Below are 23,231 nucleotides of genomic sequence, written 5' to 3'. Positions count from 1 at the left end.
AAACCTTCGATGATTGTACCTTGTGAAGAGTATCGCGACTGAGAGAGCTCAACTGCTCCCCCGCGCACACAGCGACGACTTGCTTGATCGACTAGGACTTTGATCAGTCGCGTCCACCAAGATATATGGTAGGTCATGTAACTTATTTGGGACGTGTGTCAAGAGGTGTCTGAACGGTCGATTCGTCAAGAATTATTGTCATTTGCGGAAGAGGGATTACTTTTGCTGTTCGAGCATCGTGTCCCGCTCTACACCTCCTCATTTCCCCCTCTTTTACTGCGGAGTTATTTCCCAGCCAAGGTAATAGTGATACGTGATGGTTGCTCCATGGACAAAATCGAAATTACAGCGTTCGACGGAACATGGTAGTGCCGTGTCATAGAGCTGCTTCATGTCTAGCACTGATCAGACTGAAAAGAGTGGTCTGATACCCGTTCGTCTGTTGGCAACAATGAACCAATTTACCTGCTGTGTTTACACTGAAGATATCCGTATATACTATCTTATCAACGTACCTGCTCGCTCTGAAAGTCTCGGACTTGTCTCCATCTCATGCGGCATGAGCGCGCGTTGCTCAGCACCAGCAATCAAAACACCCAGCCTCTTGCTACACAGGATCACTAGCCACAACTTCTTCCCTTACTCGGAATTCCGGCATAGCGTCCACGTCCAAGCGTAACTTAGTAACAACAAGAAACGCGTCTCCGGAAACGTTGCCGAGCATTTACTGTATGCTTCTCAAATCGCAGAAGATCAGAAAAGAAGGAATCTCCGTGAACGTTCGAGCTGAGCAAGATAGATAGAATCCATAGATCTACCTAAGGCAAGACCGTTGACGTTGAGCGTTTGAGGCAAGCGTTCAAAAAAGTCAACAGCTGCAAGATCCTGATTCAGATCATGCTGCACGACGGGTTTCCTCAACTCCCACAGTTTTCTTCGTGTAACATGACGGGCTTGGTTGTGTCATACCCAACGGTCATCCATATATTCTGGTCGCGCGGTCGTACAAGGGACAGAGAGAGGTTGAAGAAGCCGGCCAGCGCCGCGTCCCCCGTTTGTTTGAAGCTTCCCTGGTCGCGACTCAGGTTGAAACACACTTCATGGTGAGAACCCGGCACAAGGATACCGGGCTGGCGCGATCGGAGACGTGTATATCAACGGGCTTGTGTGGATGTCTCATCGCTGAGAGGTAAGGTATGCTCCTGTTGCCTGAAGAGTTGCGACTGCTGATGTTGTCTATCTCGAAAAGCCCTGCTTGCTTGATGCCTCCTTGCTAGCCTTCCGAAACCAACGGCGTAGGCAATGCCTGTTCTTCCGCCCTGCGCTGGACTTTCATGAAGCCCTCCAATTGCTCGAGGACCATGTGATGATTGTGTCTTATCACTTAGCCACCCGTGACTATAAAAAAAGACGTCCCTAGATCTTGGGATACATACGCGCGAGATGGACTCCAGCCACCCCATAGCAGGATGTCTGGAATGTGGTGCCATATCTCTTAGGAGACGCGATAGCCACGTCCGCAAGACTGGCGAGGGTTAGAATCATTGACATTGACCGATCTGTGGTTTCTATGAGTGTCGTCGGACTCGGAACTATTTCTACAATTCAGATGTCTCTCTGATCCTATCGAGATCGCACCGTCGCTATCGCCCACCTTCCCTGACCCTCCCTCAACTCACGCTGCCGTTCGCTAGCCAAATAGCATGCCCGGCGCTAGCCTGCTTTTCAGTCTTGAATGGAGTGGCAACACACCGCCTTCCGTCGTTGCCAGAAAACAGTGCACATCGTCGCATAGTTTTGTCCCTGTAAGGGTACTTTTGCTCCACTGGCCGGACTTTATACCCAATCGGGAGATAGACACTGCCACAGCCGCACTTGCGAGATCTAGCTCGTCGGCTTGAGGATATCAATCCCGAAAGGGACAACAGTGACATTGAAGATGCGCATGACACCTGATCCCCATCACAGAAGGTAAGCAACGATCATCACAATCCCATCAATCGATCACCAACTCCCCTTCAATCGCCTACAAATCTTGGCTTCTCAGCCACCGTACAAGTAGCGAGGGGAGCTAAAGGTAGGAGCCGACAGACCTGGCAAATAAAGCCGCTCGGAAGCGAAAAACTTTATATGCATTACTCGTTCATCTCCTTCCCGCTGCCATTCGAGAAACAAGAATACAAATATACCTTACCTCTAGTATCCTTTCGTACAACCCACTGATGCCCAATCGGAATCTTGCTGACTTGACATCTTGGTCAGATGGAAGAGCTTTGGGTCGCGATTCGCGGGCATGTAGGATCAGTTGTGGATGCGTATAGGACGATCTGATGAGTAGCATAACTCATTTGTAAGAAATGTCATTATATCGTTTGTTTAACAACTATTTCTATTAGTGCTTCAATCCGCGCCCTATGCATGCAGCAAGGAATAATGATCACTATAATGGCTGCAAGTACCGAGGACAATTTGTTGTTCCTCGTGGCAAACATTTCGATCACAGTTGTACAGTACATATTTTTTAGTGCCCACCGGAAATCCGACTACGGTAAGTAGCTAGCTCCGGCAGGCAGCCTATTGCGAATAAACCTGTACCCAAGTACTTTGACGGCATGAGAAAGGTGTATTGGCTATCCGGAGATAGGATCCGCCACACGCTTACTCGCCGACGCGCCTCTTGGGTGTGATGGAAATATTATCAGCGGTGCACACCTTTACTTGACTTCCATTGTTTTCCTGACTCCGGATTCTCCCTATCGCCACAAGGGCGAACGGGGACCATGGACTATCTGCGAAGTTGCGGTGAGCAGCGAGTACAATGGGCTCTGTCGCATTGTTTGTCAGATATCAGAATAATGCCAGAAATTCAATCCATCACTACGTCGTCTCGTCGTAGACAATAACTCCTTCGCATCTGCTTGACCTTTCAGATGATCATGTCCGGTGCGATAATGCCCACGTGTGCTGATCTAATTGTCGACAATACTCCGCCTGTTTCAGACTTCGACGGTCATAGCCGCATGACTCTTTCGTGGGAGTATCTCAAATACTTGATATCGGGTACGGGCCTCGAGTGATAGCATGAACATATGATATCCCGTGAGCGAATAGTTTCACTCCTGACTCGAAGTGACAGGAGTTCTTTGTTCGATCCCGCGTTTACGGCAAGCATGCTGTGTACGGAATAAAATTGTGATCGTACATGACGTCGGTTGACTCATGTCCAATTGTCTCGCTAGCACTGCACATATAGGGTCTGCAACATAGCGTTCATGGCTTAGGAACCCTCAAGCCTCGTATGTTACTTTCAATGTCTGCCTCGTTGCCAGTAGAGATGTTGAAACGTGGGCATTGGGTATGGTGTATGTATCGGCGCGCTGTCTTTACTTCGGCGTGCAGTCTCGATGGGACAGAGGCCATGTCAGTTGTGGATACCTTGAAGGTTTCCTGACATCTACGCGTCTAGAGTGGCTCTTTGCTTGGCACTGAGCAACAGGCTGTCCAGAAAGCAAATGTAAAATCTGAGGAGGATTGTCGCAGAGGTGTCCCGGACGGCAATCCAAGTCCTGAGATCAATGGGTTTGGAACATGTGTGGTCCTGGAACATGCTCATTGTAGGCTGCAGGCGCAAGTGAAAGACGTCGTGTCACGTCTTGCCACATTCTTGCTGGTGCTTGAGGAGGTCGGTCGAGGGGTGACTGAGGACTCAGTCCATCATGAAATCCTCCGTTATAACCTCTGATGTTACTGCCCTTTATTACACCGAGCCATGGATCATCCTCTTCCCTATCGTCTCTTTCAATTACTCCCGCTGGTAGGGTAGAGTCTGGCGTATTGGCGGAATAAGGAAACATTGACTGTAATTTTTCAAGCTTTTTCTGCAGAATATCCCTTCGCATCGGATCAAACCGTGGCAAAGAGAAAAAGTAATGTACCAAAAACATGAAGTCATCGACTCTACCGGCTGTCTCTTCGACCGTACTCGCCGGAACAGTGATTACCACGTTTGCAATGGTGTCGGTCAATTCAAACAACTTCTGTTGGATTCCGGACCCATGTATCTCAACAGATTGGCGAGAGATCTTGCATACCAGAGATCGCAGCTGCTTCGACAATCTGACGGGAAAAAGTAGGGACATTGACTCTTTAGAAGCTGCCGAGCTCAACAAACATTTTGACATGGCCATCTGCCATACTAGCGTGCGCAACCAATGCTTGGTGATAATAAGATCTGCCTGTTGCAATTCGCTGAGGCGAGACACTTGCTCATCATCTCCAGCATGCTCTGCATCAATCTCTTTCTGTTTGTTCTCGATCCAAGCGGATGTCACGACGGCATTGCCACCATGACTGCCAAGCCAATTTCCCACAAATTCATGATCAATCAGCTGGAAGATTCTGATGATTTGTTTGAAGCCTTCATGGATTGAAGGGCTGAGCGATGGGTCATCTTCCGGCATGTGGTTGGGGGGAGGCAATACTATTGGTCGATAGTCCAGGATAGCAAGGTACCTTTCGTGTACAAAGGCTTCGCAGTACAATCGCTGTCTACGAGCGCGTTCCTGCAGGGACAAGGTATGCACTGCTTCAGGATGATAGATCTTCAGCATTTGTATCATGCTGATCGACTCGCGGAGATAGTAGAATGCCATATCTATGTCGCGAAGTCCCATAAGGCAGATGTGAAGAAATTGCGTTGTCATGATCTTTCGTACATTAGCTTTGCTACCCGGCAGAGGTGGTCCTCTAGCATTCGCAGCCTTAAAAGACCAGAACTCCACTTGTGCTGTCGTGTCGCTAGCGCGCTCAGTTGAATATCCAGTCAGATTGATGGTTACAGCCACATAAGCAAAGACAAAAGCGCGTGCTTCTTGATTGATGTTTCTCTCGTCTATAGCTTGCCGTACCTCGTCCACGGTGATGATAGGGTTCACAGGATAGACCGAAACCTCATAATCATGAAGAAAGTTATAGAAAAAAGACGTATCATGCTGAGGGCTAGATGCAGCAAAACTTGATGGCGAATCAGATAGACCTGAGGTCGCAGCAGGTATGATCTGATTCTCCTGCCGACTCGAGATCGGTCGAGTAGTCTTTGTCGTCTGCTCTGCTTGACTTTCATACACTTCTTTTGTTATCGTGGCTTCCTTATACTTGGCTATGAGCTGGCCACGCTTCAATGATTTGGTCCGCGGTTTGGGTATAGAGTAAACGCATCGTAGATTGAGATGGCTGCATTGCTGACATCGTTCTTGTCCATTGCATTTGACCTTTCTCAGCTTACAGGCATCACAAGCTCGAGCAGTCCGGCGCACCTGCGGCACTTGACTTGGAGATGCCGAAGTCGGAGACATGGGCGGAGGGAGGCTCGAGGCGTTTTAAAGAAATCACAAGACTACTGCGGAAGCATTTCATGTACAATTCCCCATTGCTTGAAAACAAAAGGTCTTGTGAGCGCAACTCGCAAACACAAGAGGTAGAGACTGTAGACTTTCAAGATATGTGTTGTCTTGTAAGGTATGCTAACTTTGACGTCCAGAGACGAAAGTGTGGAGAAGCACGCTGAAGTCTATTTGATGACAGAAAAAGGGCCGAGGCTATCCGCGAGGGTTTGCGCCATGAGTTACTTAAACCTGCGACTAACGATACTGATGCATTATACAGTATCTCTGAGCATTGGACCATCGAAGCTCAATAGAAGGATATTCGAGTCATGGTAGAGAACAACCCTGAGTGAAGATAATTCCACGGGACGCAGTCAACATTTACATATATATCTATCAGTAAATATGTGTTACGCATAAAGAAAGCCATTTATTCATCGGATCCCCAAACGTCTACAACAGCCTTGCGAAAGTCTAATCAACCAAGTAGATTCGGCCTTCCCACGGCTCTAAATCGTCAGTACGGTCGTCAACGTTGCCAGCCAAGTATTCATAATGGCCGGGGACCTCATTTGGCAGTGGCTGATCTTTCCCACTGAAGTTACAAACAACCAAAGCAGTTCGATCTCTCCAATTCTTGACGAAAGAAAAGACATGCTGATTCTTTGCGTCTACAACGCTGAAGTCTCCATGCACGAGTAGGTTGTCAAATTTCCTGCGGACCTCAAGCATGCGTTTCCAGAATGCCATGACAGATTCCTTGTCTCCGAGTTGCTGCGAGACATTGATATCTGCAGTGTATGGGTTGACCCTCATCCACGGCGTTGTCTCCGAGCCGGTAAATCCACCATTGGGAAGCTCCGACGTCCATTGCATGGGCGAACGTGCATGATCGCGAGCGAGATGCTGGATTGCAGCGTGTGCCTCGGCAAGTTTGACTGGATCATTGTTGCTACGCTCTGCAACCATCTTATAGTAGTTGCCAGACTCGATGTCTTTATATTCGTCTATCGGGAGATCCCGCGGGAGATTGATCATTCCAATTTCCTGTCCCTGGTATATGTAGAGAGTTCCGCTGAGTGCGGCGTTCATGAGGGCCAGCATCTTCCCAGATCTGACTCGCCATTCTGGAGAGTCATCTCCAAAGCGTGATACACATCGAGCCTGGTCATGATTCTCCATGAAGACTGTCGTCCAGGCATCCGTGCCAGATATGATGCCTTGTGTGCGTGTTATCGACTCTTTGAGATCCTTGAGTGACCAATTGAATGGGGTTGTTTGGTATTTGAAGACTTTGCCCATGCCAAGGTCAACTGTGTCGAATTGGAACACCTGTGAGGTTCCATGTTAGATCCCAAACTAAACGAGTTGTGCTGCTTCACTTACCATGTCCAATTGCTTTTCCTTGGCACTCACGTACTTCACAACTCTCGACATGTCTGGTGTATGAGGACACTCACCAACTGTCATGGCACCATACCGAGAGAGAATGTTGTTCATCTCGCCAAGAAACTCATGCATGCGCGGTCCATTGCAATACACTTGACCAGCTTCTTGCCATGCCGCGCCTGGATCAGTGATGCGAGCATCCGGATAAGTGGGCGGCTTTGAGTACATGTTGACGGTATCTACTCGGAAGCCATCGACACCTTTGTCCAGCCAGAACGTCATAGCACTGGCGTAGATTGCCTCACGTGTCTCCTCGTTCTCCCAATTCAGGTCTGGCTGCTCTGGACAGAAAAGGTGTAGGAAGTATTCCTCGGTGTGCTCGTCCCACTCCCAGACACTCCCACCAAAATTGGACCGCCAGTTGTTTGGAGGTCCTCGCTTACCTTGCTCATCGTACTTGGCAGGTCTCCATATGTACCAGTCGCGTTTGGGGTTGGTTTTGGATGAACGTGATTCCTGGAACCATTTGTGCTGATCCGAAGTATGGTTGATGACCAAGTCGAGCAGAACTCGCATTCCACGCGCATGGCATTGTTGAATCAACTCCTCCATATCGGCAACGGTCCCGTACGGAGGATAAACCGCTTCGTAGTTGGATATGTCGTATCCCATATCGATTTGTGGAGAATCATACATTGGACAAACCCAGATAATGTTCACACCGAGTGATTTGATGTAATCGAGACTCTGCGTGATGCCTGGTATATCACCAATCCCGTCCCCATTCGAATCTTTGAAACTGGCAGGATAGATTTGATATACAACCCCATCCTTCCACCAAGGGCGTTGCATGATAGTCATGGTTATATGGGTAAGGTAAGGTTCACCGCAGGGTAGCAAGTAATTGACAAGTAGCACACCAATGACAGAATACAGTGTCCACAGAGTGTATGCGGTTATGATAGATTTCCGAGAAATGTATGAAGAGTACCGATGAGGATAGAAATAAAGAAAGAAAGAGAACCAGAAACAGGATGCGGACAGAGAAGGGGCATCTATAATCTCTGGCATTGCAAACTTAGCTTACAGAAATAGTTTAAGCACATGAAAAGGCACCACCGGTTGAGACAGAACCCCACGGGGCCCCTCCCTGTTCATGAAGATGGAGATTGAAGATCGTCCATGTTTATGCAATATCAAGTTCAATCATTGGCTGTCTGTCGGCCCACGATAGCGGACCCACACCAAAAGATCACCTACTTGGCGATGTGTGCATGTCTTTTGGAGATAGCCGATCTCGATCCGAGATGTTATGACCGCATTTGCTGTTAAATATCAGTCAGACGAAGCTAAACAAGGCCCTATACTGAGCTGAAATCTGCATGTGCATGGCGATGTTGAAGTTGCAGGATTTCGGTTTATGGCTAGGTATCTTGTGTCGGTTGCGGGGTGGCGTTAGACCCGATCCGTGATTGACAACCAATTCTTAAACAGGACAAGTCCTCTTGTCTTCTGTGAACCAAACCTTCACAAAGCCTTTTGCGGGGTCCACAGCCGAATCAGCCCACATCTTGTAGGGTCTATTGTGCTATAATACTTTCTCGGACTCATTTTCGGCGAGGGATATCGGAATTGCCATACTATACGGAGTACCCCGTAGATGAGACAGACCTTAGCGCAGCGGCAGTGCTCGATGGGGGAGCGCCCTCCCATTAGAAGTCACGTCGACGCATCCAAGATCTTATGTATACCGTCGATTCCATAGCGGATCTGAACCTAATCCTTTCGGTCCGACATATCCTCTATGCTCACATCCTTCAATACAAGGTATCCCTACTCTGTTTCGATGGACAGCGTGACCATCAGGCCAAGGCTCGAGGTACTGTATTATTGCCGGGTAGGAGCAAACTCACTTTTCCAAGCCTCCAAAAGCCGTCGTCGTTCTCGACTAGGCCACCGTTGATAGAATCCATGTTCTCATAGGTGGGATTTCGGTCCGACGACTAAGTGCCATGGTCTGTGCCACATTGCCCTTCACTACACCTTCTGTACACTATACCCAACAAACTTTGCATTACGTTGACAAAGCCATGATATTCCCATGTCTTTGTGCGGGGGGAACGTTCTATTATCTGGGGTCATATCTGGGGCAGCATCTTCTATACCTGACATACATTCGTTCGAGGATATAAAATCTCCATGTCGCGATCCCATGGGGTATAGAGCACGATCACTTCACTTGTCATCTCTTCTCTTATAGTCTCTGATCAGTCGAGTCTCACTTTCATTACCTCAAGTCGTTCTTCATATTCTGAGAAACAATGCCTGTCGCTGTACAAGACCTCCACCAGGTGGATCTGGATGCCAACACGACTCTGGACGCCCAGAGGGCCACGGAAGCAGAGCATTCCATGACTCTGTTGCAAGGTCTGAAGACTTATCCCAAGGCTGTGGGGTGGTCGATCCTTCTCAGTACCTGCATTGTCATGGAAGGATTCGATATCGTCCTTATCAATTCACTTTTCGCTGTGCCGGCATTCAAGCAGAAATTTGGCTCTCCTACACCTGAGGGTGGCTACGAAGTGACCGCCGCTTGGCAGACCGGTCTCTCCAATGGTGCTCTGGTCGGAGAGATTCTTGGTCTTTTCGCTGCTGGTATGGTTGCCGATCGTCTTGGATTCAAGAAGACTATGATTGGTGCTCTTGCCATGCTCACTGGCTTCATCTTCATCCTCTTCTTCGCCAAGAACTTCACCATGCTTCTCATCGGAGAGATCCTGTAAGTGGCCTTGCAAACACATTCAAACCATTGAGTTGATACTGATCTGCAATCTCAGCTGTGGACTTCCCTGGGGTGTTTTCCAGACCCTCACGACCACTTATGCCGCCGAAGTATGCCCGGTCGCTCTTCGTGCCTATCTTACCACATATGTCAATCTTTGCTGGGTCTTTGGCCAGTTCCTCTCTTCCGCAGTACTTAAGGGCATCAGTGGTCGCACTGATGAGCTTGCTTACAAGATCCCCTTTGCTCTTCAGTGGATGTGGCCTCTCCCACTCATGATTGGCATCGCTCTTGCCCCCGAGTCCCCTTGGTGGCTAGTTCGTAAAGGTCGCAAGGAAGAGGCCAAGCGCATGCTCCACCGACTCACTTCCAACACTACCAACGTCAACGCCGACGAGACCATTGCCATGATGATCCACACCAACGAACTCGAGAAGGCCGCTTCAGAGGGCACATCGTACTTGAACTGCTTCAAAGGTGTCGACCTCCGTCGCACCGAGATTGTCTGCTGCGTCTGGGCTGTTCAGACTCTTTGTGGTTCGACATTCATGGGCTACTCGACCTACTTCTACGAGCAAGCCGGCCTCGACACTTCTAATGCTTTCTCCATGTCATTGGGTCAGTACGCTCTCGGCGCCGTCGGCACTATATCTTCCTGGTTCCTGATGACCAAATTCGGCCGCCGCACTCTTTATCTCTACGGACAAATTATCATGGCCATCCTGTTGCTCATCGTCGGCTTCTGCGCCATCGCGCCCCGCGATAACGTCGGTGCCCAATGGGCCATTGGATCCATGCTCCTCGCCTACACGTTCACCTACGACGCCACCGTCGGTCCAGTCTGCTACTCCCTCGTCGCCGAGCTCTCGTCCACCCGTCTCCGCCAGAAGACCATCGTCCTGGCCCGCAACCTCTACAACATCACCGGCATCAGCACCAACGTGCTGACTCCCCACATGCTCAACCCCACAGCCTGGAACTGGGGCGCCAAGTCCGGATTCTTCTGGGCAGGCATGTGCTCGCTCTGTTTCACCTGGACTTTCTTCCGTCTGCCGGAGCCCAAGGGACGCACTTACGCCGAGCTGGATATGCTGTTCGAGATGAAGGTGTCGGCTCGCAAGTTCAGCAGCACTGTCGTCGACCCTTTCGCCACTACTGTTTCGCATTCGGCGGGGAAAGAGGTGCATCTCGATGAGAAGAAGACGGCTACTTTGCAGATTGAGCAGGTCAACTCTAATGCTTCATGACCACTGATAGATATCGAGAGAGAAGGGAAAGAAAGATGACGATGGTATAACAGTCCATGGTCTGCTAGAGTAGAGGACGACGGAGGTACGTGAGGAAGAGGTATGTGAAGACCAGAGCCAATTTGTAAATACTTCGGGCTCATTGCGTTCTCTGTTTATGTTTTCATGAATTGTAAATAATGAATATATGAGGGAGAGGGAAGGGGAACCGAGGTGTGAGAAGAACTGTATACGATAATATCACATGTAAATATCTCTGTGATATGCACGAACTATAATGTATGCACATAATTCATGATCTTATTCATTGGGTTGAGTATGCCGAAAAGTCTGATGCTACGATCCGCGCATCCTCGCTATCCCGTCTTCTTTTCGTCCTCGTTGGTCTTCGGAGAAATGTGGATGTCGGTCGAGACCATCAAAAGACGCCACCTGACAAAACATCGTCCCTAGATCCGAGATGAAAGAGAGGAATGTGTTCAAGCGGCGTAGGCACACTCACCGTCTGACCACCAGCATAAGTCTGATTAGTCCACCAATAAGTCCAAGGCTTGGCTGATGAATTGCCGCCAGTAGCAGGGAGGTAAACATCCCACTCCGTGACGTTAGGCAGAGTGACGGGAGTGACGAGCAGCCTCGGCCCGAACATGTACTGCTGAGTGGTGACGTTGCTGTTGTTCTTGGTCAGTTGCATGACTGCTGAGTCTGAGATGGAGAAGTCCATGAACAGAGGTCGCATAATCATGCGTCCGGAGACGTGGAATTCGTTGAATATGGCCTTGAGGTAGTTCATAAGAGTGTAACGGAGGTTAATGTACGAGACGATGGTGGGCGTGTTCTCGGAGCCGTACGTCCAGGGTTCGTTGTCGCAGGTATACGCGCTTTGCACATCACATGATCTTGAGCCGTGGTTACGCATAAAGGGTAGGAACGTGGTCCATTGGAGCCATCGGACGTAGAGCTCGCGGTATTCGGGTCTGTCGATGTTGTTGCTCCATTCGATCGTTGGATCGGCTTGGAATCCGCCTGCGTCAACGGTCCACCACGACCAACCTGTCGATGCGGCGGATAGACCTAATGAGACCTGAGCGGCAAGAGTATCCCAGATAGCCACAGTGTCCCCGGACCATACGATGCTGCAGAATCGCTGGGAGCCAATGTAACCTGAGCGACTGAGGGATACATAGTCGCACGGCGCGCCTTGCTCAGTACCGGTCGCGTTGCGAGTTCCTTCTTCAATAGCTTGCTGATGGGCCCAGGGATATAGTTTGCCTACACTCGCTTGTGTGCCCGCATGATAGAGAGTGTCTGGCCGTGCGTAAGGGATCGACTGGATGTAAGAGTATTGGCCGTTGTTCTCCCACGCTTCTCCAAGGGCACCGCCATCAGCCTGATCGATCCAAAAGTTCTTGATACCCTTCTCGAAGTAGTTCCTTTTGAGCGTGTCCCAGAGAAAGTCCCGCGCTCCGGGGTTGGTAGAGTCGTAGTTACGGATGTACGATCCATTCCAAGAGTCTGTGGTTCCAGGACCGGATTTGGTAGCCGAAAGATACCCAGCAGCTTGCATCTCGACATAGTTCTCGCTGAGATCAGATACACTTGGCCAAAGAGATCCCATCATCTCTGCACCAGTCAGCTGCTTGACTTGATCAGCCATGTAGGAGACATTCGGCCACAGTCTAGGATCAAGTCCCCAGTCACCCTGCTGTGCCCAGCTTTGGTAGTCGATCACGATCAGCGATACGGGAATGTTGCGGTCCTTGAAGTTTTGTGCAAGAAGGAGAACTTCAGTCTGGTTCTCGTAACGTAGTTTGGAATGCAAGTACCCAAGAGAGAACTCTGGCGGGTTGGGTGCTCTACCAGTCAAGGCTGACAATTTCCGCTGCAGGGAGTCGTAGTCGCCCTCCGGAGCGCTGACAATGACATAATCGACCAAGCTGGTGGACTCGGATGTAATGCGTGTTCTCAAGGTTCCAAACTCCATTCTTCCCTCGGCAGCAGAGTTCCAGACAAATCCATATCCACGACTGCTCATAAAGACTGGAGTAGGGATATGCGTGTTGAAGTTGATGAGATCAATGACCGAGCCTTTCTTGTTGATAAGGTGATCCTGCTGGGTGCCTGTCCCAAAAATCTGCTCGTCTGGGGTTGCACTGAATGAATACTCGGCTGCAAAGTCACTGCTGATAGAGTTTGCCCAAGAATAATAGCGAGGATTGAGAGCCTTGACAGGATTGTATTCGTTCGTGAGTAGTGTTTCTGACTTGTCTTCATTGACTCGGTAGAAAGCTAAGCGATAGTGACCACCGTCTAGTCCATAGGTTCGGACAATAGTGTTTCCGTTCCTGATCGAAACAGATCCATTGCCATTGGTCTTAGTGTCGAAAGTCATGCCTCGAGCTTTACCGTTCTCCGGACCTTCGAGCGGCGGATCATAAACGAAGCTGATCTCGTCGCCAGTAGGCGGACGGAACGGCCAAGCTCTCACCCTGAAACCATCGCATCCAAAGGGCTGCACTAATACAGTCTCAAATCCATGTTGCATCCGAAAGCCTGTTGAATTGGGGAAGATGTAACCGGCGCTCACATTCTGTGAGTTCACGATATCGAGGAGGAAAGTCCAGCTCAAGGCCAGAATCGATAGAACAGACAAACCCATGATAAGAAACTTTACAGCTATCGGTGAGCCAATATCACTTGTGTAGATCCACTTACCAGGTCATATATAATGCCTCCCACGCGGAGACGCAAGGAACCGCGGTACGCAACAAGACACTTCACCGCTGAACAATCAATTTAGCCTGATCTCCGAAGTATGATAGATGCATGCCAGCATATCAGATGCATGATCACCTGTCTCTTGGTGTGATTTGGGCAAGTGGAACAACAGACTATGACGATAGCCATGCAGTCCGACTGATCACGCATGTTTAATGACCATATATGCGGGGAAGAGATGGGAAAATTTTGGTATATATTCCGTCTCCACTGGGTGCGGGGTTGCCAGGAACCGTAGAAGATCTGTCGAAGATCATCGGCTTGTCTTCTCCCGGCGACAGGTACAGTATGCAACGTCGTCATGTAACATGTCGCAAGCGAACGAATAGATGCAATTACACGAAATAGGCTGCACATTGTGTAGTGGAATGGAAATGACGACTTGGTCCTTCGATGAGGGGTCGTGTGAAGCCGTATCCTTGGATAAGATGACACGATTGCTCGTATGATGCAGGTGTTCTTAGGCCGACAATGGTGTCGAAAGATGCGTGTGGGCAACCGACTGGGTAACATGCTGAGCCATAGTCGGCGTCATTCTGGTCTCTGAGAATGTTCCATACGAGAGTCTTTCTTCCTCATAGCTTTGTTTGTTCTCCAATCGCTGATATAGATGACATGTCGACAAGGATGATGAGGAGTGTAAGATGTGAATTTAGCTGCTGTTGAGATATGCGAGCTTGAGATGTCCCCGCGATTTGCAGATAAACAACCAAAGCAGAAGTAAGATAATTAACATACCTCTTTATTCGACGTGTCAGGCTACTTTTGATCAGCATCTTACACTCGCTGTTACCGGATCTCGAACCCTATGAGATTTGTTCAGTGGCACACATCTGCCCGTCAGGGCCTTCAGGGTTTAGTGAGGTAGAAGTAGACCTTGAAACAGACATGACTTTCGCAGCCCTTCCAGGAGGGCAACGTCTAAGAGAAGCCAGGTGAGAGGAGCGCCATCATCAAGATATTCGAACAGATCACAAGATATCGATCCATATCTTCGTCCATTCTATAGTTTAGTAGTTCGCAAGAAACTCGACAAAGGCGAGCATGGCAAGTCTGCCGACCGCGAATAGCTCGGAGTCGAGGTCAGAATCAGATACCGACATTTTGGCGATTGGACCCCTGGTTTGCCATAGGTAAGGTACTCGTAGTTCACAGCTGAAATAGGTCGTACTTCTTGCCGACGAGGGTGAAGGGTAATCATGTGCTCATGGAGTAGCGCAAGGTACCTTTCAGTGCGTGAGGACAAAGACGGAGTCGATGAGGTGTTTTGGCAAATATCAACCATTAGTCGACATACCATAGTGCTGTGTTATCATGCGGTGAGGTGTATAATGAGGATGTGCACAAAGCGGCCCATTTCTGTGGTTGGAGCCCGCCATGTCAATGTACTCGTGTGCCGTGGATTCACTATAACGGGACACGCGAAGATATCGCGTCTATATCTTGCACGAGTAAGGAAAGATTTGCGGTAGTATAAGTCCCAAACGAGACAGACACGACGACCCCATTGTTTCGTGTGGAAGTAATAAGACGATAATCTTCCCAATGCTATTCCTGACCATCATCCATCTTACCTCCAGCCACGGCGCAACGCGCGCGAGTCACACAACGTCCGTGTGCTGACGCGAAGCCACCCTTAAAAAAGTCAAGCTCTGATGTTTAAGGTGCGAGTAGTCAGGGGAGCTCAACTCAGGGTTTCCACCATCTCACTGCAAGCACACAGGGGCCGATTGAAAAGGGGCCAATCAAGACTTGTCTTGGTGGATTTTCTGGAACTGGCATGTTTGAGCTCATGCCGCGACGGATGATGGCGAGGATGGATCAACAGCATCTCATCATCTTTTCTCGAAGCACTTCGGTAGCCCTCGTAGCAGCGGTGGGCGCCTAAGCTCCAGCATGCGCCCATCGCATTTTCCAGCAGGCTGGATCTTCATGTATTGTAATCACTGCTATCACTGTTATCATTCAGAGCAATTTCGTCTTTTCATTTCACATTTTCTCTCGCTTACTCTAAGCTTGCCATACTCTAGTCAGTACGGAGTACTCTACTACAAGTAGATTGTTGTCTTAGCCGCGTCTCGAGTGATCCGCCGCCCACTCAAGTCTAACGGTCGAGCCTCCTTTTTTCTTTTTGGGTTGTCATTTTCGCGACGGACCGCTGCCTGATTTTCTCGCCTAGTCCCGTATAGTCAGGCCCCTGAGTCTCGACTCGACTCGACTCGGACGCGACTTCTGAGCACACTCGATACGACAATCTATCTACGGTGTAGTATCGTCTTGCAAGAGAGCTAAGGGCGTGTGTCATGTGCATCGACCATCATGTCCGCCATGTCCGCTAGATCCTCACTACTATCTCCAGAGTCGCTTGCGAGCGCCCAGGAGGAGGTGCACCCGGATGATCATCAATTAGAGTGGACTAAACGAGCATCTCTCGCTCAAATAGCCATTCCATCCTTCTCTGCGTTTCGCGACAGGGCCTCATCTATCCCCGTTTCCTCTCCAATTCGGAGGAAGCCCCTGCCTGAGAACGCATCCCCCAGAGCGATATCACTGCCCTTCTCACACGGAGCATCGGCATCACTATCACTATCCACCTCAGCCTCAGCCCCAGTATATGATGCCATTGCAGAGACCCATGCGAGACCGTTTTCACTTGTAGCAGCTTCTTCACCTCCGTGTACTCAACCGCAGAGGCCAACGGGCCAAAGACAATCCCAAGGCTCGGTGCGTCCCTTGCGTCCCTCGGGTCCCTTGCGGCAGGCAAACAGCCCCACCTCTGTGCAGTAAGTACTTCTGCCTTTGCCTTTGCCGTTTGTCTTTATACTCTCGACCGTTTTTAAGGGGGACAAACCTTCCTTGAACCTTCTGGTCTTTTTGCATGCCGTATACCTTTGTACAGCATTCACAATGGCTAAGTCAGGGGATGATAGTTATCCACTCGAGCATACGACCCCGTATGCGCATGACAGAAGGAGCCTCTCCGTCGACTCCCGTCTCAGTGGCACAGAAATCGACGACTCGGGATCCCACCAAGGACCCACTGCTGCCGAGTCTCGCGGTTCACCGGTGCCGTTGAGATATGGTGATAAGAACGTCGCTCGCCACCAACACGTCGCGAACTCCAGCGTGTCTACCGTCGCGTCTACGTCAAATCCAGCTTCGCCACCAGTTTCTCCCAAGAGTCGAAGGCGGCGCTCTTCTATCATGTCATCCTCGGGCTCACCCGTGGATCCTCCCTCCATGACGGTTCAACTCGAAGGTACTGACCGTCTTCCTCGATCATTCACCGAGCAATCTTTCGAATCTTCAGGATCCAAGTCTCCCGGCGGCAAGTTGACCAATTTCTTTGGCTGGAGACCCTCGTCGCAACAACCTGGTCAAGGCCAGTCACCCACCACCACATTCTCAGATCATTCCGCCTCACCGATGCCTTCCCCTTCCTTGCAGAGGGTCGACACCTTCGATGCGCGCCGTCCCAGCATGGGGCTCACACCGCCCGCGCTCGACACTTCTTATGCAAACCAACAGCAAGCACAGTACTTTGATGTTCCCGGTACGCCTCTCCTGTCGGGGTCGCATTCAGTCAACCTCCATGTTGAAGAGTTAGAACGCGAGTTGCGCCAAGTCAGCTCCGAGCTTGCCGGCTCCATTCGCAGAGAGATGGAACTGGAGGATGAGCTCGAACAGTGCCGGACGGACATGACGTCCTTTGCGCAAGAGCATCCTCACGAGCTCAGCCGACGAGGAAGCGACTACTTTTCCGACTCCGGCACCAGCTCCTTGAGATTCCCTCTTTCTGACACCGAGGCCAAAATCGACGAACTCGAGAAGTCAAAGAGGAAGGCCGAGCAGGAGAAGGCGCAGATGCAAGTCGACTACGCACAGCGACTGTCACAAGAGCTGAGCACAAGGAAAGAGTTGGAAGCACGAGTGCATGCGCTGGAGGAAGAGCTACACAAGCACCAGGAAGCTCCCCCGGAAGAGCCCGTCGCAGACGAGCGGGTTCGCGAACTCGAAGTCTATCTCGACGATGCGCGTCGCCGCCTGAGTCAAGAACGCCAGGCCAAGGACAACTTCGAAGACCTTTTCGCTGCTCTGCGCGAGGAGTCGACGAAACACCGAAACGAACGCGATAACCTGCGCGACGAAATCATACCCCAACTGCGGGCACGCATCGAAGGCCTCGAGGCGGAAGCTACAAAGATGCAATCGGCTCAGTACGAGCACTCGCGCATGCAGCAGGACATCCAAACCTTGAAGAACGAGAACAAGTTGCTTCAGGAAGCACAAAACTCATCTTCCGCCTTCAACACCATTGCCGAGGATGACACGGTCCCAGCCAAAGCATGGCCGAGGGCTGGCCTGAGCCGATCCAACTCCCTCGCTAGAGCCTCGACACACGGAAGCGTCAAGCGCGGCTCGTCGCTGACGAGATCCGGCTCTGTCAAGGAAAGAGGCGGCGACACCAGAAACCGCGCGGATTCGGCGTCTAATGAGCGCATGAAGGACGTCGAGGAGCAGAGAGACGCACTACACAAGGCCTTGAAGAATCTGCTCAGGAGGTTCGAGAACCAAAAGCGAGAACACTCGAAGGCCATGCGAAGACTGATTGCCGACCGTGATCGGGCCCGAAGCACAACACCCGCACGACTCGGGTACAGCCGCGAGGTGCACTTTCTGCGCGAGGAGATAGGCGTGCTCAGACGCCGTGCTGACGAAGCGCTCGAGCACAAATGGCAAGCCGAGAATAACATCAGTGGTGTCAAGATGGCCCTCGACCGCGCAGGACAAGAGACCAAGTCCCTGCGCGATTATCTCGCGGGACGCCAGTCTGGCCTCATCCGTAGCCCTCCACGTATCAGATCAATGGCAAGTGGTCTGGGCATCTCTCTCGCGGGCGAAGAAGAATCAGAGCTTCCCGCTCCCGAGATTGGCGAAGACGAAAGACACGCTATGATCAAGGTTCTCCGACAGAGCATCCAGCTCGCAGAGCACGAGCGCGATGCTGCACTCCGTGAGGCCGAGGCGTACCGTGAGCGTGCACGATCTCTGCAAGACACCGAAGACACGGATGTAGACAGAGAGCAGGAGCTGGCCAATCAGCTCCTTGCCGCCGCCGGGCGCATGGAAGAGCTCGCGGCACAAGTACAGCAGCATCTTCAGTCCAACATGGAGCTCCGCCAGCGATTGACGGACGCAGTCACAAAAGGCGAGAGGCAACAGCACGAATCAACAGTGCGCATCACCGACATGCAGTCACGACTCAAGGAGATGGAGGAAAACGTGATGCAGGCACAACAAATGTCCGAGGCAGCACTCGGCGGACACGAGGAGCAAGCAAAGAGACTTGACGAGGCGAACAGCCCCAAGCTCTCACGCCTGAACACAGGCTTCCCCAACTCTCAGCGCCACTCACCTCTCATGAAGTCGCCTCTGGTGTCCCAAGGGCTGTTCATCAAGTCGCCACGCATCGGGCACGGCGAGGAGGCACAGGGCGAGACGCTGTTCGAGGCGAGCAAGACGGCGATGCTCGAGAGAAAGGTCAAGGCGCTCGAAGCGGCACTGGCGGACGCAGACGCGGAGATGAGGGAGGTGGTGGAGCGAATCAACAGCTCGCAATACGAGATTGCGGCGCTGCAGGGCGAGCGAGACGATTCGCAGAAGCTCATGAGACGCCTCAAGAAGGACATTGAGGACGAGAGAGAGAAGACGCAGCAGCTCATGACGGTAGAGTGAGAGAAGCGGTGGCTTGGACTAGAACCAATGACCTGCTCCTCACCCGATGATTGCTGGATACTCTGACGGTGGTGGACGCACAGCAGGCGGCCTTGACAGCTTAATTTATCAATAATACAACAACATTTATTCTATTAGTCACATATAATCACATCATCTGTTTTGTTGTCATATATGGAGGGAGGGAGTTTATGAAAAGCAGTAATGCAATGCATAAAAAAGCAAGCGGTGTGAAAGAAGCCGTCGAGTCAAGTACATAGCTCAAGTCGAACCAATCAAGCGCCTCGACCCCTGGCTCCTTGGTCCTGGCATGATCTGTTCTAGAGCGTCTAGGCTCGGGGCGCCGCCGCCGCCATCGCTTTAAAACAAGCCATGGACGGAAGACGAGGGGGTGTACTTTATTTCCAGACGAAACAAAGACGAGAAGACGAAGCGAGAAAAGGCGGCCGAACACGGAGTGTCAACAGGACAGGGGGAGAAAGAGAGAGACAAGGAACGTGGGGTCTGTCTGGGCTTGGCTTTGGTCCTTCGGGGTTTGTGATGAGTGAGCGCAGAAATGGTCCCCGTCCCTGCCTTTTCTCTTGAGACAGCCAGGGACTCGTGATTATTCTGTCAGGGCAAGATAGCGTAGGGTAGGGTAGGGTAGGGTCTGGCTGGGAGGGGCGAAACGGGCTCGGTGGGGGGCAGCATGAGTGAAGTATTATTGCACGAAAAAACAGATACTGCTCTGTAAGGTGCTACAGTTAGAACGATTGGATCAAGAGTGCTGCGTGTGGTACTGTACAGTACTTGTACAGTGCTCTCCTCTAGTGGTGCTCCCTGCCCGTGCCTGGTGATCCAATGGTCTAGTGTTTCCAATTGCTTCACCCTTAGTTGGCCCGCCCCTCTTTCTTTCTCTATTACACATTACTTGTTAGACGAAACAATAACCTTTGAACCCTGATTCGTGCGCTGTGGCTGCTGCCCTGAACACAATTCACAATTGCAACCTAAGTCACTGTAGAAGATAGCTTACCGACTGCCATTGACTGTGCACCTACTCTTGCCTCAGTCTGGCCACATTTACTGTGCAGTCATTGCGAGTCTACTTTGGGCCTGCTTTCTGTTGTCTCTTTCCGTTTCTTAGGTAGCCTCTGTACTATCTGTCTGTACTTGCCTTTGCCGACAGTTACAGTGTCCCCCACCCTTCCACCCTTTCGCCTGCTGGAAGATACAACACAACGTCACTCGCTCATCCTCATCTGCAGGCTCGGCACAAAGCAGACAGCTGCTGCACCTCCACCACCACACGTGCAACTTGTCAACAACAGGGGCTTCAGACACACAAACATCTGGTCAGGACGTCCGAGTCCAGGTCCAGGTCCAGGTCGAGGTTCAGGTTCAGGTTCAGGATCAGGTTCAGGCCCATCACGTGCCAAGAGCTACAACACCTCCCACCTCCCTTCCTTCATTGTAACAAAGTGTCTTGTTTTAGAAAGTCCGACTTCACCTCCTTGCATCTCTGCTCCCTAGATCCATCGACACTCTGCCAAGATGAATCCCCAACAGCAGCAGCAGCAACAGTCCAATCGACTGCACCTCAACTTTGGCTTCCAGAACAACCCCGTCTTCGGCGGTGCAGAGACCGGACGGGCCTATCCCACCACACCCTCGACTTTCCCACAGCCCTTTCCCAATTCACAAGGACAGCAAGAGGTATGGGGAGCAGGCACACCGGGAGCCCAACCACAGAGTGGCTTCAATCAACAGGGCTACTTTGCCAACGGCCCCTATACACCTGCGATGCAACAACAACAGCAGCAGCAGCAGCAGCAGCAGCAGCAGCAGCAACAGCAACAGCAGCAGCAGGGAGCACTGCAACCACCCTCTGCTGCCTACCGTGCCCTTCAAGGATACAATGACGCTACGACTGGCATGGTTCACCAATTCGCCCACCAGAACCTCGGCGGCAACAACAACAACCAGGGCAGAGTACAGAGTCCTTACGGCCGGGGTCCCTCGCCCGCCAACGCCAACGCCAACGCCAACGGCAGCCAACGACCGCGGACGGGAGGCTCAAGCCATGGACAAGGTCAGCAACAACAACAACAACAACAACAACAACAGCAGCAGCAACAAAGCTATCTGGGTGCTCCTCAACACAACGGCTCCCCTTCGGTCTACGACGACGAGGCTCCTCTCAAAAACCCCGAACGCTTCTCCACCAGCATCACCAACAGAGCCAAGCTGCAGACGGAGCTCGTGGGCAGCTTCTTCAAGGACAGCGTCGAGAGAGCGCGTGACAGAAACGGACGTGCACAAGAGTTGGATCAGATCATGAAAGACGCCACGCTGTCGGACAACCGCAAGAAGAGCAAGCAAGAGAGTCTGCGCAAGTCCGAGGTCAACTTTCTGCGTTTCCTGAGGACCAGCGAGAGACCGCAGAACTACCAGACACTCAAGATCATCGGCAAGGGTGCCTTTGGAGAAGTCAAGCTGGTGCAGCGGAGACACGACGGCAAGATCTATGCTCTCAAGTCACTGATCAAGGCCGAGATGGTGAGTCTTTTCTTCTTCTTGGATTATCAACCATACTGACTTCTTCATCTAGTTCAAGAAGGATCAACTCGCCCACGTCCGCGCCGAGCGTGACATCCTCGCCAATGCCGACAGTCCCTGGCTCGTCAAGCTGCACACCTCCTTCCAGGACTCTACTTTCCTCTACATGCTGATGGAGTTCTTGCCCGGTGGTGATCTGATGACCATGCTGATCAAATACGAAATCTTCTCCGAGGACATTACGCGTTTCTACATGGCCGAGATCACTCTTGCTCTAGAGGCTGTGCACAAGTTAGGCTTCATCCATCGGTGCGTGTTTGGTCCTTGCCTTTTTTGTTTTCTTTGCCACCACTGACCTTGCTGCAGTGACATCAAGCCCGACAACATCCTTCTCGACCGCGGCGGACACATCAAGCTGACCGACTTCGGTCTGTCGACTGGCTTCTACAAGGAGCACAATGCTTCGTACTACCAACAGCTCATGTCCAACGTCCGCACACGCTCCAATGCCGCCAACCGCCAGTCGGTCAGCATCGACCAGATCCAGCTCACGGTCAGCAACCGCAACCAGATCAACACCTGGCGCAAGTCCCGTCGCCAACTCGCCTATTCCACCGTCGGAACTCCCGATTACATCGCCCCCGAGATCTTTACCGGTCAGGGTTACGACTACGGCTGCGATTGGTGGAGTGTTGGCACCATCATGTTCGAGTGTTTGATCGGTTGGCCGCCCTTCTGCGCTGAGGAGCCTCACGACACTTACAGGAAGATTGTTGATTGGCCCCGTAATCTGCACTTCCCTCCTGACCAGCAGATTGGCAACGAAGCCGAGCATTTCATCCGAAGTCTCATCTGCGATGCCGATCACCGCCTGGGTCGCTCTTACGGAGCCAGCGAGCTCAAAGACCACCCCTTCTTCCGTGGTGTGCAGTGGGACCAGCTGCGCCGTATCCGCGCGCCCTTCGAACCCAAGCTGCAATCCGCCGTCGACACGCAGTATTTCCCCATCGACGAGATCCCGCAGACGGACAACTCGGCCCAGCTGCGCGCACAGACGGAGGCTGGCGGACCGGAAGAAGCGAGCATGAGTCTTCCCTTTATCGGATACACCTACAAGCGCTTCGATGCTTTCAGAGGAAGCTGAGCGCATGGCGTGGCGGGCAACGGGTGAAGCTGTCAATCGAAGCACGCAGGCCGTTTTCTTTCGTTGCGCTTTCGCTGCGGGCCCCACGCGGGTGGCGGATTTGTTTTCTGGCTGTAGTTGTACACGGACTGCGGACATGGTTCATGCACGCAAAGTGTGTTTTGTTGCGGTGGAACAGTGCATGGGGACAAGCAAGAGCAAGAGCAACAGCAGGAGGAGGACAGAGAAGAGTA

General features: G+C 51.4%; 5 protein-coding genes across 5 annotated transcripts; 2 read left to right on the top strand and 3 right to left on the bottom strand.

Annotated features, from left to right (window-relative positions):
* Positions 1-3,572: 3,572 nt before the first annotated feature.
* On the bottom strand, positions 3,573-3,854 carry AAFC00_005639 (uncharacterized protein; the record flags this gene model as incomplete). The annotated part of the gene is made up of 1 exon (XM_069348255.1): positions 3,573-3,854. One exon carries the CDS (start codon positions 3,852-3,854, stop codon positions 3,573-3,575), a length of 282 nt encoding a protein of 93 aa, XP_069203282.1.
* A 2,004-nt stretch (positions 3,855-5,858) lies between these two features.
* AAFC00_005638 (uncharacterized protein) lies at positions 5,859-7,634 on the bottom strand (the record flags this gene model as incomplete). Its single annotated transcript, XM_069345452.1, has 2 exons — positions 5,859-6,716; positions 6,771-7,634. 2 exons carry the CDS (start codon positions 7,632-7,634, stop codon positions 5,859-5,861), a joined length of 1,722 nt encoding a protein of 573 aa, XP_069203281.1.
* A 1,460-nt stretch (positions 7,635-9,094) lies between these two features.
* Positions 9,095-10,802, top strand: AAFC00_005637 (uncharacterized protein; the record flags this gene model as incomplete). Its single annotated transcript, XM_069345451.1, has 2 exons — positions 9,095-9,552; positions 9,611-10,802. 2 exons carry the CDS (start codon positions 9,095-9,097, stop codon positions 10,800-10,802), a joined length of 1,650 nt encoding a protein of 549 aa, XP_069203280.1.
* A 418-nt stretch (positions 10,803-11,220) lies between these two features.
* AAFC00_005636 (uncharacterized protein) lies at positions 11,221-13,461 on the bottom strand (the record flags this gene model as incomplete). Its single annotated transcript, XM_069345450.1, has 1 exon — positions 11,221-13,461. The coding sequence occupies one exon, from the start codon at positions 13,459-13,461 to the stop codon at positions 11,221-11,223; it is 2,241 nt and encodes a 746-aa protein (XP_069203279.1).
* A 7,388-nt stretch (positions 13,462-20,849) lies between these two features.
* On the top strand, positions 20,850-22,998 carry AAFC00_005635 (uncharacterized protein; the record flags this gene model as incomplete). The annotated part of the gene is made up of 3 exons (XM_069345448.1): positions 20,850-21,854; positions 21,907-22,163; positions 22,221-22,998. The coding sequence occupies 3 exons, from the start codon at positions 20,850-20,852 to the stop codon at positions 22,996-22,998; spliced, it is 2,040 nt and encodes a 679-aa protein (XP_069203278.1).
* Positions 22,999-23,231: the final 233 nt, after the last annotated feature.

Source organism: Neodothiora populina (genome assembly GCF_041146345.1).
Source record: "Neodothiora populina strain CPC 39397 chromosome Unknown canker_contig_5, whole genome shotgun sequence".
Lineage (NCBI taxonomy): Eukaryota > Fungi > Ascomycota > Dothideomycetes > Dothideales > Dothioraceae > Neodothiora > Neodothiora populina.
The sequence above is the reverse complement of the archived record's forward strand: the minus strand, read 5'-3'. Positions and strand labels throughout refer to the sequence as shown.